The sequence below is a fragment of the Dasypus novemcinctus genome, chromosome 28 (assembly GCF_030445035.2).
Source record: "Dasypus novemcinctus isolate mDasNov1 chromosome 28, mDasNov1.1.hap2, whole genome shotgun sequence".
NCBI classification, from domain to species: Eukaryota; Metazoa; Chordata; class Mammalia; order Cingulata; family Dasypodidae; genus Dasypus; species Dasypus novemcinctus.
The window spans coordinates 27,777,854-27,794,956 of NC_080700.1; the positions used below are offsets into that span (position 1 = coordinate 27,777,854).

General features: G+C 43.6%; 1 protein-coding gene across 2 annotated transcripts in view; it reads right to left on the bottom strand.

The window, feature by feature from the left end:
• Positions 1 to 16,805, bottom strand: part of SFT2D1 (SFT2 domain containing 1) — a 28,388-nt gene extending 11,583 nt beyond the window's left edge. Inside the window, exons 1-2 of one of the 2 annotated variants that reach the window (XM_058289743.2) lie at positions 16,641 to 16,805; positions 729 to 815 (exon numbers count right to left, since the gene is read on the bottom strand). In XM_058289743.2, coding sequence (XP_058145726.1) covers positions 729 to 815; positions 16,641 to 16,703 — 150 coding nt within the window. In that variant the 5' untranslated portion in view covers positions 16,704 to 16,805. The remainder of the gene's footprint in view (positions 1 to 728; positions 816 to 16,640) is intronic. The other variant, XM_004465923.5, reaches the window with a different exon arrangement.
• Positions 16,806 to 17,103: the final 298 nt, after the last annotated feature.

The following is a 17,103-nucleotide window of genomic DNA, read 5'->3' on the forward strand; positions in this document are numbered from 1 at the left end:
CATCTAAGTTACTGACTCTCCACCACCCCCTTTTAAAAAATTTTTTCTTCCCTCTTCCCCCCCCGCCCCCACCCTGCTGTTTTTGCTGTCTGTGTCCATTTGCTTTGTGATCTTCTGTATATATTTCTCTTTTTGGTTTCTTGTCTTTCTCCTCTAGGATTCACTGGGATTTGATCCTGGAGACCTCTGATGGGGAAAGAAGTTCTCTGTCAATTGCACCACCTCAGTTGCTGGTCTCTGCTGCGCTTCACCTTGACTCTCCCCGTCTCTGTTCTGATGCATCATCACCTTGCTGCGTGACTCACTTGCATGGGCACTAGCTCTTCACGTGGGCACTGGCTCTTCACGTGGGCCCTGGCTTGCTGCGCGGGCACTCGGCTCTCCACATGGGCACTGGCTCGCTGCGCAGGCACTTTCTCTTCTTCATTTTCACCAGGAAGCCCCAGGGACTGAACTGTGATCCTCCCATATGGTAGGTGGAGGCCCTATCGCCAGAGCCACATCCACTTCCCTCTCCACCCCTCAACATACACTGATTTTTCTTAAATAAAATTATTTTTAAAAATTCATAAAATCTCCAAAATATAATTTATATCTTCTATTAATCTCTGCTCATTTATTTAAGGAGAGTATGTTCCATCAAAGTAGTTGGACAGACATTCAGACACCACGGATTGCTAGTCTCACACAAAATAAAAGCTATTAAGTAATATAAAGATTTAACTTACAAGGAGAGAACAGAGAATGCCACATACGAAGCATATGACAAACCATTTCACTCTGGTGTTGAAACTAAGGGAAGAGGCATCCAGGACCTGAAGAAAGAAGGGGGGAAAGTCAGAATATGCTTTTAAATCACCATTTCCCACTCTGATTTCTTTTTGCTAAATTAAGGTAAAGTTTCATTTTTACATATATTATGGATTTTTCTTTTATTTTGCAGATTTTAGTGTCACTTAAGAGTCCATGGTTGTTAAAGGAACTGTAAACATGGTCTGGGTACCAGATGATATTGAGGAATATTTGTTCCATTTTCTTAGTTGTGATAACAGTATGCGTTTATGTTTTTTACAACATCCTGTCTTATTAGAAACAGTAGCTGCACACCGATACAGAGGAAACTAGGTAATGAATGGAGCATATTATAAATTATTCGAGCATTTTAGAAAAAAGTAGGGGATAAGCGAATCAAGCTGGGAAAATACTAACTGCTCGAGTTAGGTCATGGGTACACAGGGTTAGTTCTACATTCTCTCGGCTTCTCTCCACAGAGGTCTGGGTTCGTATAAGATGGGCTCCCAGAGACTCAGAAGGGGATTCCTACAGAAGGGCTTTATTGAGGAATTGTGCTTCAGTGCTCTCAGGAGAAACCCTGAATGAAGGGAGGGAAGCGGACATGGTAAGGGGAAGGAAGTAAAGGATGTGGTTTCAACAAGAGTTCGGCTGCGGCCAGAAGTGTAAATTGCCCTCCAGTTTTAGACAGGCCTTCAGGCAAGGGAGGTGGCGTTCAGTAACCTACCTACCTCCTACTTCCCGGGCGGGGGCGGCAGGGGTGTCACCGCATGACCTCCCCTAGCGAGGTAAGGGTCCTGTGGTGAGGCATTAGCACCCAAAACCGAAGAGCAGCTGGGGGTGGGCGCACCTGCCTAAGAAAGTGCACCACATGGGACACCAGTACCGTCCACCACAGTAAATATTTCAAACTTCTACAATAAAACATTTATTTAAAAGGGATAGTATTAAAAACCCATCATTAAAACCTTGGGTATCTCCTCGACCACATTAACACACATTTTTTAAAATGACAATTTATTCTAGAGCGACCACATTCCTATATGCCATACAAATCATGGCCAAATTATGTGAGAAAATAAGTAGAAATGATTAGCCATACTTTACACAATATGATAATTCAGTACCCATTAATGATTAAGTAAGCATATTTGGATTAAGTGCACTATTAAAACCCATTTTCCCAATAAGGAAGAGAAAGTATCAATAATGATTGTTTCAAGAAACTTGAACTTGAAACAAACAATTCCAAGATTTAAATTTCTATAATACCATATGTACTTAAAAATAAAACCACACACTTATAATGTATTTTCAAGAACAATGAAGTAAAAATACCAAGATTTTTAGGCAACAACTCACAATACCTTTGGTTATATGCCTTACCTCAAGAGATTAATCTGTGAATCCTTATGAAGCATGAAAAGAAGATAAAAATAACTAAGTAAAGATTCAGGAGTCAGTGCATTCATTAATTGAGATCAACTGACAGCCACAGCGCACGTGCTCTCCCCAGGTGGTAGAGGCACAGGAGCAAACGGGGCTTGGAGGTCCCTGCAGCTACCCACCCCTTTGTGACAATGTTGACCAAGAGGGTTCTTGTTCAATTGCAGGAAAGAATTCAAGGACTGAACCAGGCAAAGGGATGGTTTATTGAACAATGTTAAAAAGAAGGAAAGCGGAGCAAGTGGGTGGGGCGTGTGCTCAGAAGCACACAGGTAGCCTGCCAGGAGTGGAGAGCTACCTGTGGTTGTTAGCTGACACCTTGTAAGTCACAGGGCATCGGGCAGGTTCCTGGATAAAACCTTAGACTTCCACCACTCGCAAGTAGGTGTCTTTCCATAGAAGGGGTCTGTGACTCTCCACCTGCCCCAGGTCTCTTGAGAAGTGAGCACCTGTCCCAGGTTTCTAAATACCTGATTCTCCACATGCCCCAGGTTCCCTATTCTCCTACCTCAATAACGTAGCTCTGTTCCTCCACTTCTCCAGTGCTGTCAGCAGAAGGATTTTAAGAGTTTCTCCTGGGCTGTGTGATTCTTTTATTCATTCTTAATTTTGTTGCTACTGTGAATATAGTTTTCCAACCAGTTTTTTAAAAATTACTAGTAATTTTATTTTAGTTTCCAGGCAGAGCTACTTATTTATTGCAATGCCTCTTTCAAAATGACATTGGTATACCAAAAGCTAAAGACGAGTAGACAAACAAGCAAAAGGAAATAGCCCACCTTAAACCCTCTGGTGTGGGCTCCCCCCGCCAACCCCCTTCACATCAGGGTCAGAAGACAGGCTGGGGTGCTTCAACGCCCCTGTGCTACTTCCAAACCTCCCTCTCCTCCATCCAGGACCCTGATCACAGGTTCTGCCCCTGCCCCTAGCAATGACTGCCGTGATTTCAGCATCCTGGTAGACAGCCTGGCCTTGCTGTCCTTTTAAAGGCTTCTCCCTCCATGCCTTCTCAATGAGCCACCCCTTATTTAATTACAGCTCAGTGGTGCAGCTCGAACCTGGTCGAACCCAAATCCCGCCATCTCCAAAACCCATGAGCTTCACTCTCAAACCCCTTCTCTGGGGCTCGCTGACTCAAGCACTCCTCCACAGAGCCTTCTCCTTTCTTCTCCAATGAAACTGCATGGTCAACACTTCAATTAGATATGTTAAGTCTTTCTGCTACAACCGTCTTGCAAACTCCAACTGTGATCCAGCCCTTACTCCTTTCTCTTTCTCTGAGCTGTACTTGAACAACTGAGTACTGCTGGGCACCAAGTACCCAGCAGGACACACACATTATGAGCTGATGGTCAGCTTCAGAAGGGCCCAGAACACTGCCAGGTGACCTATGTTCCTATTTAAAGTAAACTTGATGGCTGCTTACACTTCCACTGTAAGCAGCTGTCACCTCCCACTTCACAGAGAAAACTAAAGCTATCAAGAGGCAATGCCCTCAAACTTCTACCAAACCCTCAAAACCAACTAGAAGAATATCCATCTTCCCTCGCTTTCCTTCCTCTTCTCTCAACAGAGAGATGCTCCCTCCTTTGAGCTAAGCCCAACCTGTCCAGCCCTGCTTTAGGTCACAAGCCCTCTGACCTCAGGCAACTTACACTATCCTTGTTTTCCTCTCTGCCCCTCCTCTCTTTCCAATAATGAACGATGTTCTCTCTCTGAGACCAGAGCTTGCTTGATTTCATTCTCCAACCTCTGTCCATTCATTCACTCACAACAAATATCTAGGGAGTGACTATAAACGAGAAATGAATACACAATAAAACATCAGCAAAGCTGTGAAGAAAAATTAAGCTTACAAAGACAGAACAATGAAGGAAGTGCTATTTTAGAGAGGGCAGTTTTGCAAAAGGCCTTTCTGAGGAGATGGCATTTGGGTAGAAACCTTAACGAGATAAAGGAGTGAGCCAAGCAAATACTAGAGAGAGAGAGCGCTCCAGGCAGCACTGCTTATTACTTGAGGATATTTTGTGCACTTAAATCACCAGTAAGTTGCTTGCATCTATGGCTGCTGACACCGACAATCAGCTGAGGAGACTGCCTTCAAACTGAGAGCAGTCACATCCAATCGGCTGAAGGCCTTAAAAAGAAAGGTGATGATTTCAGCAGTCAGCAGGGAGAACTTCCATCTCTACTTCAGCCAGCCTGCTTCTTCTGAGGAATTCACTGAAAACCTTTACTGAGCTCTTAGCTTGCCGTTTGCCCTACAGAATTTGGACTTGCCCATCCCCACAGCCGCAAAGCGAATTCCTGTTAAAAAACAAAACAACAAAAAACCTCCTAGTTATTATATGTATCTATTCTCCTGTTGATTCTGCTTCCCTAGAGTACCCTGATTAATACAGATTCTGGTACTGGGAGTGATTCTTCAGAAACAGAATCATAAGGATGAGATTTCTGACTTGGTTCTGGGGTTTGGGAAATGGTTCGCGTCCCTGATTAGATTCAAATGTACTGATGACCTTATTGCCCAACAATCAAGAGGGCACGGGGACAGACAGCCCACGGCATGAGATGGCATTAGAGATATGCAAAATATCACCACTAGATATGGCTACTCAAATGCTTACAAGAGGTAAGGCTCTGAGTGAATGTTTTGACACCTTAACAGAGTTTTATGGAGTTAAAAAGGATAACAGTGTTGGCTGCTTGTTCCTAAATAGACTGGACACAGTTGTGAAAGAAAGGGACAACCTCATGGTTTCAAATTCCTAACTTAACTGCTACATGAAGGACATGAAAGTTTCTATGTGTGCCTTAACAGATATTCTTATCCTGTATTGGCACTGATTTGAGATTTTTAAAAACCAGACCTACAGTGCCAGAGGTTAAATTATAAATTGAATTCCCAACCTTACAGGGTCTATCTACTGTTAAAGTGAGAGCAATGACTGGAAAGGAATTCTTGACTTGACTAGAAGGGTACATATGGGCTGATAATAATGGTGGGGACAGTGAAACCAGATTCTGCTGCGTCTTTGCCATAGAAAGCTGTAATGATCTGCCCAGAGAAATCAGCCACCCAATATCCAATCTGCCCTGAGGAGTCGGCCCGGCCTGACCTAGACCTTAACCTTGCTCTGCCTGATAAACCTGTAATCATCTACCAGAGCAACCAGCCCTCTGAAGAGATTAACACTTTCACTGGATAAAACTATAATGGAATGCCATGAAGTAGCTGACTTGCAAGGCAATTCGAATTCTTCTCATCATCCAACCCAACTACCCCCCTCTTTTCTTTCAGACCTATAACCAGACCAGGGGTTCTTAACCAGGGTCCATGGACCCATTTCAGGGGACCCGTGAGTTTGAACTGAAAAATCAAAAAAACATTATTCTTGTGGGAAAGTGTTTGTGAGGGTGTGATATATTTTATTAAATAATATATAGTATAGTGTGGACTTAGTATGATTTTTATTCTGATGTAGTGTGTTCTGAGTGCAGTGGATAAATGCCTGCAAAAAGGCTGGTAATGATAATGGAGATGGTTTTATGACACCATGGAAAAACCCCAATTTATAAATGTTTGCTGAAAAAGACTGAACAGATGTTGAACTGCGTTAGGTCATCAGGTGTTGAAATTATGGGAAAGTTGTAAAAGCATAATTTTGAATAATCCTAAAATTTAATTTAAAGACACACCAATGTTGAGTGTCATATACTATCTGCCGCTACATTCTGAGAAGGGGTTTGTGGTTTTCACCAGACTGGCAAAGGAGTCCACGGAACAAAAAAAGTTCAGAACCTCTGAACCAGATTGAAGTCCATATAGACAGAAATCAGGGGAATATGCATGGGGATGTATATTAAGGGTGTGGAATAATGGTAGAAGGAACATAAAGTTGTTTCAGACTGAATTTTTTGATATGGGCATACTAAGCAGAGATTCTGGATTCAAGGTTATAGCTTGAGAGGTTAGAACAGGCTCTAAGAGTTTGTTTGGGTGCTTGGCTTAAGCATGGGCCCAAAGGGGACTTACATTACCTGAAGGCGAAATGCCAGAACTGCCCTGGTACAATATAGATGAAGGACTCCAAAAGCTTTGAGAAATTGGAATTTAGAGTAGATTTATCATGGAAGACCTGCTCACTGCACCTGAGGAAGGTACAGAGAACATACCTTTCACCAGACTGGGGGGAATAAATTTTTGAGACTAATTCCATCATCCCTAAAGAGCTCTGTGGTTGCTCTTTGCTGCAGGTCAGCTATTACTGTGGAAACTGCTGTCACTGAACTTGGATGATTAAACGAAATGGGGATGATGAGATCGTGGGTTGGCAGAAGCCAAGCTTAATCACCAATACAAGGTGGGCGTGGCTACCATAATAGACAACAGACTCAGAAAAGCAATCCAAATAATCTGACTACGGTATTGGCAAGTAGATCATGGGGTACCTAGAAGTGAAACAGATAGGCAGTCTACAAAATTCTTACTTGATCTGTATAAGCAAAAGAGTTCTAGGTCAAGTGGACAAAAGTCTAATTTGAATTTAAAAAAATAGACAGTCATGGCTCCTTAATCAATTCCCAGATTTGAGACAGGTGACAGACCCAGAGCTCCTGGAATGAAGGGAAGACCAGCTTGCCTTGGGGAAAGACCATGCCACACTGCCAAAATTTATACTGTTAACTTTCCTCTCAGTCCTTCCCAAAGAGAGCTATAGCCTTTTGCCAGGGTAACTGTGCATTAAGAAAAAGGAAAGTATCAGACATTTCAGGGATTTTGTTATACAATAGCTGGGAAGTAGAATTAATGCCAGGAGACCCAAAATTTCACTGTGGTTCACCAGAGTAGAGGTTTATGGAAATCAGGTGATCAATGGAGTTTTAGTTCAGGTCTGTTTCAGGGGGTTCACTGGGTCCCTGGTGCCATTCTGTAATTATTTCTGCAGTTCCGGTATGCATAATTGGAACAGACGTACTCAGCAAGTGGCAGAATTTCCACATTGATTCCCTGACTTTTGGAGTGAGGGCTGTTATGGTAGAAAAGACCAAGTGGAAGCTACTAGAACTGAAAAACAGTAAATCAAAAGAAATACCAGATTCCTGGAGGGACTGCAGAGATTACTGTCACCATTAAAGACTTGAAGGATGCAGGAGTGGTGATTCCCAATACATCCCCATTCAACACTCCTATCTGGCCTGTGCAGAAAACAGATGGGTCATCTTAGAGGATGACAGTAGATTGTCATACACTTAAGCAGGTGGTGTCTTCAATTGCAGCTGCTGTTCCAGATGTGGTATCGTTGTCTGAACAAATCAACACATCCCCTGGTAGACTGTATGCAGCAAATACTATTTTCTCAATTTCTATGAGTAAAGATCACTAGAAACAGTTAGCTTTCACCTGGAAAGGACAGCAACACACCTTCACTGTCCTACCTCAGGGGTACATCAACTCTCCAGCCCTATGCTATAATCTATTCCACAGAGAACTTGACCATCCCTCCCTCTCACAATACATCACACTGGTCCTTTGTGTTGATATCATTTTAACTGAACCTAGTGACCAAGAAGTAGCAACTACTCTAGATTTGTTGGCATTTGGGGATGAGAGGGTGGGAGATAAATTCAACAAAAATTCAGAGTCCTTCCACCTCAGTGAAATTTCTAGGTGTCCAGTGGTGTGGGGCATGTGAAAACATCTCTTCTAAGGTAAAGGATAAGCCATTGCATCTGGCCCTTCCTACGACCAAAAATGAGACACCATGCTTAGCTGGCCTCTTTGGGTTTTGGAGACAACATATTTTTCATTTGGATGTGCTATTCCAGCCCATTTACCGAGTGATCCACAAGTGCTGCTGCTTTGAGTGAGGACCTTTTAAGAGCAGGCTCTGCAACAGGCACAGACTGCTGTGCAAGGTGCTCTGCCACTTGAGTACATGATCCAGCAGATCCAATTGTGCTGAAAGTGTAAGTGGCCAACAGATATGCCATCTGGAGCCTTTGGCAGGCCCCTACAGAGAATCACAGCAAAGACCCTGAGGATTTTGGACCAAGCCCTGCCATCCTCTACAGATAACTACTGGGCCTTAGTAGAGATTGAATGCTTAACCATGGGCCACCAAGTTACCGTAAGACCTGAGTTGCCCATAATGAATTGGATGCTGTCTGAGCCATCACGCCACAATGTTGGGCAAGCACAGCAGCACTACATCATAAAATAGAGATGGTATACACAAGATTGATAGTTGGTAAATGTGCTTAATGAAAAGTTCTCTTCTTAAACATCTCTGAAAAATTAAAATACCTTTCCCAGATCTAGATGAACTGGTTTTCTATTAACCTAATCTCAGTCATTTACTCTTTGTTCTTAGTTCCCATGAGGACAATAATCAGACCGTCTCAGTTCCTTTCCCAGGAAAGTCAGGAATAAGATAACATCTCAGCAAAATCACAGAATGGTGCCAGCAGCACCCTATTATCCCAGGAAATCTGCAACTTCCCTGAGATAAAAGGCTGTGAACCAGTACATCAAACAAGCGTTTTACATACAGGAGATAACACAGCAGACCCTGTAAAAAAATTCCAGTCATTACCCACATAGCAAATACACTGCTCAATCATCACTTGATTCTCAATCCTTATTTCCCCTATAAAAACCCTAGATCCCCTTCTCATTTTGAACTAGTTTTGGGAAAGATTCTCCCAGATCCTTGCTTGTGCACTTGCAATAAATCACCTACTCACTAAGAGAAATGTTTCTCTTTTGTAGTGCCAGATTGGGTGGGCCTTTCTATTGGAAATGGCTGTGCTTGCATTAACAAGATAGGTTTCCAGCAGGTCCTACAGGCACAAGTATTACATGAGGAAGTGGCCCAAATGCCCATGGCCCCCACTCCTTCCACATTCCCTTCTCTTTCCGAGACCACAGGTATGGTCTCTTGGAGAGTTCCTTACAGTTGACTGAGAAAGAGAAACTCAGGCCTGGTTTATAGATGAGTCTTTACAATATGGCGGTACCACTGGAAAGTGGAGAGTTGTAGCACTGCAACCCCCTGCTGGGATATCCCTAAATGACAGTGGTAAGGGGAAATCCTCCCAGTGGGCAGAAGTTCTAACAGTGCACCTGGTTGTTCATTTTGCTTGAAAAGAAATGGCCATAGGTGCACTTATATACTGAGCATGGGCTTTTGCCAATGGTTTGTCTGGATGATTTGAAACCTGAAAGGAATATAACTGGAGAACTGCTAATAAAGAGGTCTGCACAAGAGGTACGTGGACAGACCTTTGCGAGTGGGCAAAAAACATGAGGATGTCTGTGTGCAATGTGACTTCGGCAGAGGAAGATTTTAACAATCAAGTGCATAGGATGACCAGTTTTGTGGCTACCAATCAGCCTTTCCCCAGCCACTCCTGCCATTATTGCCCAATGGGCTCATGAACAAAGTGGTCATGGTGGCAGGGATGGAGGTTATACATGGACTCAACAACATGGACTACCCCTCACCAAGGCTGACTTAGCTAGACTTGGCTATAGTCACTGCTGAATGCCCAATCTGCCATCAGTACAGACCAATACTCAGTCCCCAATATGGCACCATTCCCTGAGGTGATCAGCCTGCTACCTTATGGCAGGTTGACTATACTGGACCACTTCCATCATGGAAGAGGCAGCTATTTGTTCTAACTGGAATAGGCTAATACTCCAGATATGGATTTATCTTCCCTGCATGAAATGTTTCTGTGAAAACCACCATCCATGGACTTATAGAATACCTTATCCACTGTCATGGTATTCCACAAAGCATTGCTCCTGGTGCAGGCATCCACTTTATGGCAAATGAAGTGTAAGAAAGGGCAGAGGTTCACGGAATTCACTGGTATTACCACATTCCTCATCATCCTGAAGCAGCTAGATCGAAAGAATGGAGGAATGGCCTTGAAAACTCAATTACGGCACCACTGGGTGGGAATACCTTACAGGGCTTGGGTAATGTTCTCCAGGAAACTGTGTACGCTCTAAATCAGCATCTACTCTATGGTCCTGTTTCTCCCATAGCCAGGATTCATGGTCCAGGTATCAAGGGGTGGAAATGGGAGTGGCACCCACTGTTAGCCCTAGTGATCCACTGGAAAAATGCTTCTCGTCCCTGCAACTTTAAGCACTGCTGGTCTACAGGTTTTAATTTCAAAAGGAAGAATGCTTCCACCAGGAGACACAACAATTCCTCTGAACTGGACATTAAGACCGCCACCTGGCCACTTTGGGTTCCTCATGCCTCGGAATCAACAGGTAAAGAGGGGAATTACTGTGCTAGGTAGGGTGATTGATCCTGATTATCAAGGGGAAACAGGACTGCTACTACACAAAGGAAGTAAAGAAGAGTTTGCCTAGAAACAGGAGATACTCTAGGGTGTCTTAGTACTACCATGCCCTGTGATTAAATTCAGTGGAAAACTGCAACAACCCAATCCAGGCAGAAATAGCAATGGCCCAGAACCTTCAGGAATGAAGATCTGTGTCACCCCACCAGGCAAAGAGCCTGTCAGGTGAGGTGCCTGCTGAAGGTAAAGGGAATATGGAATGGGTAGTGGAAGGTGATTATAAATACAAACTACAGCCAAGTGTCTAGTTACAGAAATGAGGACTGTAATGGTTATATTTTTTCATTGTTTTGAATATGTTTGCATATGTACATAAAGCAAGTATCTTTATTTTCTTCCCTATCTTCCTTTATCCACTTATCATATGACAAAATTGTATTAACTTCATGTCACAATATTTACGTTATAGGATATCAAGTTTAAAAGTGAATATTCCCAAGGACTAGTACCCTAATCTGAGGAAAGCTGGTGCATTTCCAGTTGTCTGCAGGATAGTTAAATACAGTTAGGTGAAAATAGACTTATTGCTTTTATTAAGAAATTAAGTACCATTTAAGGAGGTATGTTCGAATGCCACGTTGACAAGGTGTTAACTATAATGGTTAAGTTCATGTGTCAATCTGGCCAGGTTATAGTGTCTAGTTGTTTGGTTAAGCAAGCACTGGCCTGATTGTTACCGTGAGGATATTTCATGGATTTAACTAATCAGTAAGTTGTTTGCTTGCCATAGGCTGTTTTATCTACAGTCACTGAAGAGACTGCCTTCAACAATGAGAGAAATACCATCCAATCAGTTGAAGGCCTTGAAAGGAGAAGTAATGATTTCAGCAATGTGAAGGGAGAATTTCTATCTCCCCTTCAGCTAGCCGACTTCTGGGAAATTTGTTGAAAACCTTCATCGGAGTTCCCAGCTTGCGGCCTGCCCTATAGAATCTGGACCTGCACATCCCCATAGTCATGGGGGCCAATTCCTATTTTTTAAATATCTCATATTTACTATATATAGTAAAAATATAGTTTATATATAGATCCTATCGATTCTGTTTCCATAGAGAACCCTGACTAATATGCATGTCATGTGCCAAACCATGGATTAGAATGGATGTAAATTCAACAGTGAATAAGACAGACCCAAACCTTTAAAAAACTTGAAGTGTGGAAGACAAGTAGGTACTTTGAAAAGATGTAGGAAATATTGTCTAACTTAAAAGCAGGAGGGCAAAAAATGAAGCACATAGAAAAGGACCTGGAAGCAAGAAGTTCAGATGCTGGAAGAGAGGTTATATCCGGGAGTAGTGAGACAGGAGACCAGAGAGATAAAGGTTAAACTAGGAGGCCAGATTAAGGGAGGGAACTACATTGCTGTTTTAATTTTTATCTTTATGAATGAAAGTGAACATTTTTCAGTTACTGTCTGCATATCTATTAAAAAATAAGAATTATCTAATCTTTTTAATTTTTTCTATTAGTGTTCAACTTAATTCTTAAAAACTCTTTACCCTTCATATGAAAAATATTAGGCCTTTGCCATTATATTTATGTTGCAAGTATTTTTTTTTCCACCAGTTTGTCATCAGTATTTTAATTTTCAGGTGTATTTCAATGCCCTGTATTAACACTGCACGTGATTATTATAATCAATTGTGCCTCTTAATATCACAGTGCTAGGATAATCTAGGTAAGAGTAGTTTCAAAATATGATCACTTCATTTTGTTAAATAAAGTTGGTAGGTGTTCAGATAAAGAGACCTCTGTGGAATGTTCACACATTGTGGCCTGAGGACTTCCCCTCTCTCAACAACTGTCCAAATCCAAACTCATTCATTCATTAGTTCATCCAACAAGTATTTATGAACAGATATTATATGCCAGGTATTTCGTAGGTTCTAGAAATATGGTAGGGAACAAGACAGACAAGATCTCACATCCTTTGGAGTTTACATTCAAATGAAATGGGGAAAAACAGGCAATAAATAAGTAAAAAGGTAATTACAGGATGTGTTAAAGTTCTAAAAAAGGAAATAAACAGGTGACCCAGTGAAGACATAAAGAAAATGAACACTCAGCCTGAAAAGAGCACGTTCCAAAAACAAAGAGATGGAACCACCTGGTGCTGCAAGCAGGAAAAAAACTGCTTAGATTGAGGAACACAAACACAGTAAGTGTGGGGGAGAGTGGTGCGAAATGAAAGTGGAGAAGACAAATCATGAAGAGGTCTGAGATACCATGTAAGGAAGTCACTGGGGGCGGGGAGGGTCGGAGGAGGGTAAAATAATCTAATTCTTTAAGGGCTGGCTCAGGCCTCTCCTACTTGAATTCCCCCCAGATCATCCATCTCAAAAGGAGGGGCCCCAGAACTCTGGTTACCTCGCTTCCAACCATCTCAGGAGGAGGATGGAAGAGCCCAGAGCTCGGGCTGCTCTTGGAGCCCTTCCCCTGCAACACTCATCACCTCACAGCTCCTCATTCTACCTAAGACACCATCCCTGTCATGAACCAATCTCATCAAGACCTTTGTCCCAGCTTACATCTTGTTGCACAAGAAACCCAACACTCCCAGGACCTCCCTCATCTACGTTCATGCCTGCTCAGCTTTCATGTCCCGTCTATCCCTAGACACAAAAACACTTCTGTCAGCAAAATTCCCCACAGCAGCAACCACTTCTCTGATTATTCCTCTCACATCCTTGCTCTGTCTGGAATGTGATTTTCCCCTGAAGACTCTCAGGTGGTACAGGTTCTCTCTCTCATCCATTCTGTGCCACTGTGGTCAGGAGGAGGGGTAGGTGTTCTCCTCCTCACTGCTGCTTCCAATCCCTTTCTCCTCCTCACACCACCTGCTCTTCTTTACTGCAATCATCTGCCACCTGCTGGGTCGCACCTTTCAATCGCCAATGATCTTTGCATCTGGCTCACTGCCATCTCTCCACCACGCCTGTCCCAATTCTTCATGATTTCACTGTTGACATAAACAATCCAAAACTCTAAGACTCTCAGTGCCTTAATCTTCTCTCCTCCAGTGGTCCTATTCTTCACCTAACTGCAGCCATCAAACCCTACATCTTCAACAATAAATGCACCATAATCTCAATAATCTCAATTCAAAGTATCCCATTTTCTAGCCATCCCTCCTATCTTTCAAAATCCTTAGTTACCTACCCACCCAGGCCAATAATCCACTGATCCTACTACCTTTTCAGTATCTCCTTTCCCTCACCTCCATCAAGTTTCCCTTCATTTCTGGACCATCCCAAATGCACAGAAAGATCTGGTATTTCTCATCTTTAAAAACAACAACAAAATCTTCTTAGATCTCACTTCATCCTCCAACTACCAACCCAATGCTTTGCTCTACAGCAAAAAATCAAAGAGATACCTATACTTATTGTCTCTACTTCTTCTTCCTTTCAATTCTCTCCTGAACAGCTTCACTCAGGTTTCATCCCCATTGATCAAACAAAACTGCTCTCATCAAGGTCAACAATACCATCCGCTGATAAATGTAATGGTAAATTATCAGTTCTTAGCTTATGAGAACTATCAATAGCATATGATATATCACCCTCTTTCTTGAAACACTTTCTTCTCTTCCTTTCTAAGACATCCCTTTCTCTTGGTTTTCCTCCTCCTGCTCTGGCCACTCCTCTCAGCTTCTGTGATGGATCCTGCTCATCCTCCGAACCTCTACATACTACAGAGGTTCAGACGTCAAACTTGGACCTCATCTCTTTTCTACCTGCAAACAAATCCTTTAGTGATCCTATCTAACCTCATAATATTTCCTTCCTCCCACGAACTCTAGAATCATATGTCCAACTGCCTTCTTGACACCTCCACTTGGATGCTAACTGGTACCTCAGACTTAACATCCAAAGCTGATATAATGGTCCTCCCATAACCTTCTCCAGCTCAGTAAATGGCAATGCCATCTTTCCAGCTCCTCAAGCAATGGAGGCATCCTCTGGCTCTCATACCTTCAACCCATCAACAGCTAATCTGGCTCGATCTACATTCAAACTATTTCTAGAATTTGACCACTTTAAAAAGCAACAACAAAAATAAGCAAAAAGAGAAAAATAGGTAACAAAACCACACCCACCACCATCACTTCTGTCACCTTGACTCAAGTCATAGTACCTCTTACTGGAATGACCGTAAACAGTTACCTAATCCATCTCTGGGTTTTTACTCCTGCCCCCTACAATCTGTTTGTTCTCCAGAGCAGCCAAAGAGATTCTTTACCTCTCCTCTCTTCCTCTGCTCCAGACGCTCTGGCCTTATTGTCCCAGAACATGCCAAACACACTCCATTCTCAGGGCTTTGTATCTTCTGGTCCCTCTGCCTAGGAGCTCTTAATTGCATGACTCACCCAGATATCCAGGACGTTTCTTCAGCTCTACGCTCAAACACTACCCTAGAAGGGAGGCATTCCCTGATCATCCTATTATAATATGGCAACCAGAACCTCCTCAACCTGCTTTAACTTCCTCCACTGCATTTAACATTGTCTGCCATATTTACTTGTTCCTTAACTGTTTCCCCCAATTAAATGTAAGCTCCATCCACATGAACTTGTTCCTTAACTGTTTCCCCCAATTAAATGTAAGCTTCATCCACAAGAACTGTGGTTTATTCACCATGACATTGTCAGCATCCTGTATAGTGTCAAACATACACAGATCACCTCCTTTAGGTTCACAGCATTTGTCCATTATCAAAGACTGTCAGTCCAATCTTTGATCAAATATTTCTCCACATAGCTATCTCCCTTTAGAGAGTGGGTTCAAGAGAAATGGCTATCACTTCTGTGTCCCCAAGCAGCACTGTCCAATAGAGTTTTCTGCAGTGAAAATGTCCCAGATATACATTGTCCAATACAGTAGCCACTAACCAAGTGGCTATTAAACAAAATGTGTCTAGTGTGACTAAGGAGCTGAATTTAAAATTTTTTTTAAGTTTACTCAATTTAAATTTAAATAGCCACATGTGGGTATGGCTCTTTACTGTACTGGACAAGAGAGACCTAGAACTTAAAATGGGACATATAACAGTGGTTCAACAAACATTAAATATGTTGGGTTAGCCATGTATTGCCTTGCTGACATGTCTGATATTACCATTTATGGGTTCTTGAATTACTATTATAACTTGTTGAAGTAGTCACAGGGTTCACCAAGAGCAGATACTTGCCTCATAGTCTTTGAACTCTCCCAGAACCTGCCAACAAGAGGTGCTGAATAAACATGATGCCAAGGAAGGAAGTTAGGGAAGGAACAGGATGAATAACCTTATGTACAATTTGATTTTAAATGTTCCACTTATCTGACAAGCAAGCAAAAATTTGTTAGCGGGCAAATTAACAAAAATGCTTATAAAGTCGTTCCTGTTCAACTCCTCTATTTTTAGCCCTCTTACTGGAGGATGCAGTCCTCATCAAGTTTCATGGGCAAAGCAGAGATAACGCTTTCTTTTTCTTTTTTAATCCCTTACTAGGACTCACTGCCTTAACAGACAACTTTGGACTCAATATTATTTCACTTCTTAGTGTTCTTTTTTCCCCCGTCTGTTTTTCCTCCCGTCTCTCAGCATCCAAGGCGCGCGCACACACAGCAACTCATTTACCGTCAGGGGCAAATGGATGCAACAAATGTAAAGATTTCGGCTCATCCCAGAGCACAGGATAAATCACCCGCAGGTAACAGCACACCTACTAGCAAGAGCCCGAACCAGGATGTCTACTTGAGGCTTGAGAACAGCGTGGGGGCAGATGGGTTATTTAGGAGAGGAGCGATAAGCAGCAAACTGGTTTCCTAAGAGTCGGAAAGGCCAAATTGGGAGGTGGGGGGGTCTCAAAGTGAGCTTACGGGAACTCCAGAAAAATTTGGTAAAGTTCCCCAAATCCTTCCCCGGGGGCGGGCGTAGCTCTCCTTCACTGAGGTCCCCCAAGCACACCCTTCCCCCCGTCCCGGGTCTGTCCCCCGGCGGCCGCGGAGGCGCGGCGGGCGCGAGATGCCTACCTGCGCGGTCAGGCCCCGCTCCTCGTCGTCCTGGCCGCTCAGGACCCGCCGCAGCTTGTCCATGGCCTCCGCCCGGGCCCCGCTGGCGGATGCTCCCTCGCCGAGCCCTCGCGCCCACCCGGAAACGCCAAGCCGGAAACGCCGCCAGCCTACCGGAAGTCCCGCGAGCGGCCTGGGCTGCGCGCATGCGCCGGTCGCCAGCCCGGGGGCTTTCCTCTCCCCTGAGCGGTTGGAAGGGAGGCTCGGGGACTGGACGCCATCTCGGGACCGGGTTTCCGGAAGAAGGGACAGCAGGGGAGTCGGGAGGAGGTGGAGGAAGGGGAGATGAGGACGGATCCGGAGGGGTACCGGGAGGGAGATGCTGGAAGAGGGGTGGGACGGCGATAGTGGAAGGGGGACAGGTGGGGTTCCGGGAGAGGGGTGCTGGAAGAGGAGCCGGGACGGAGGTGCTGGAAGCGGGGCC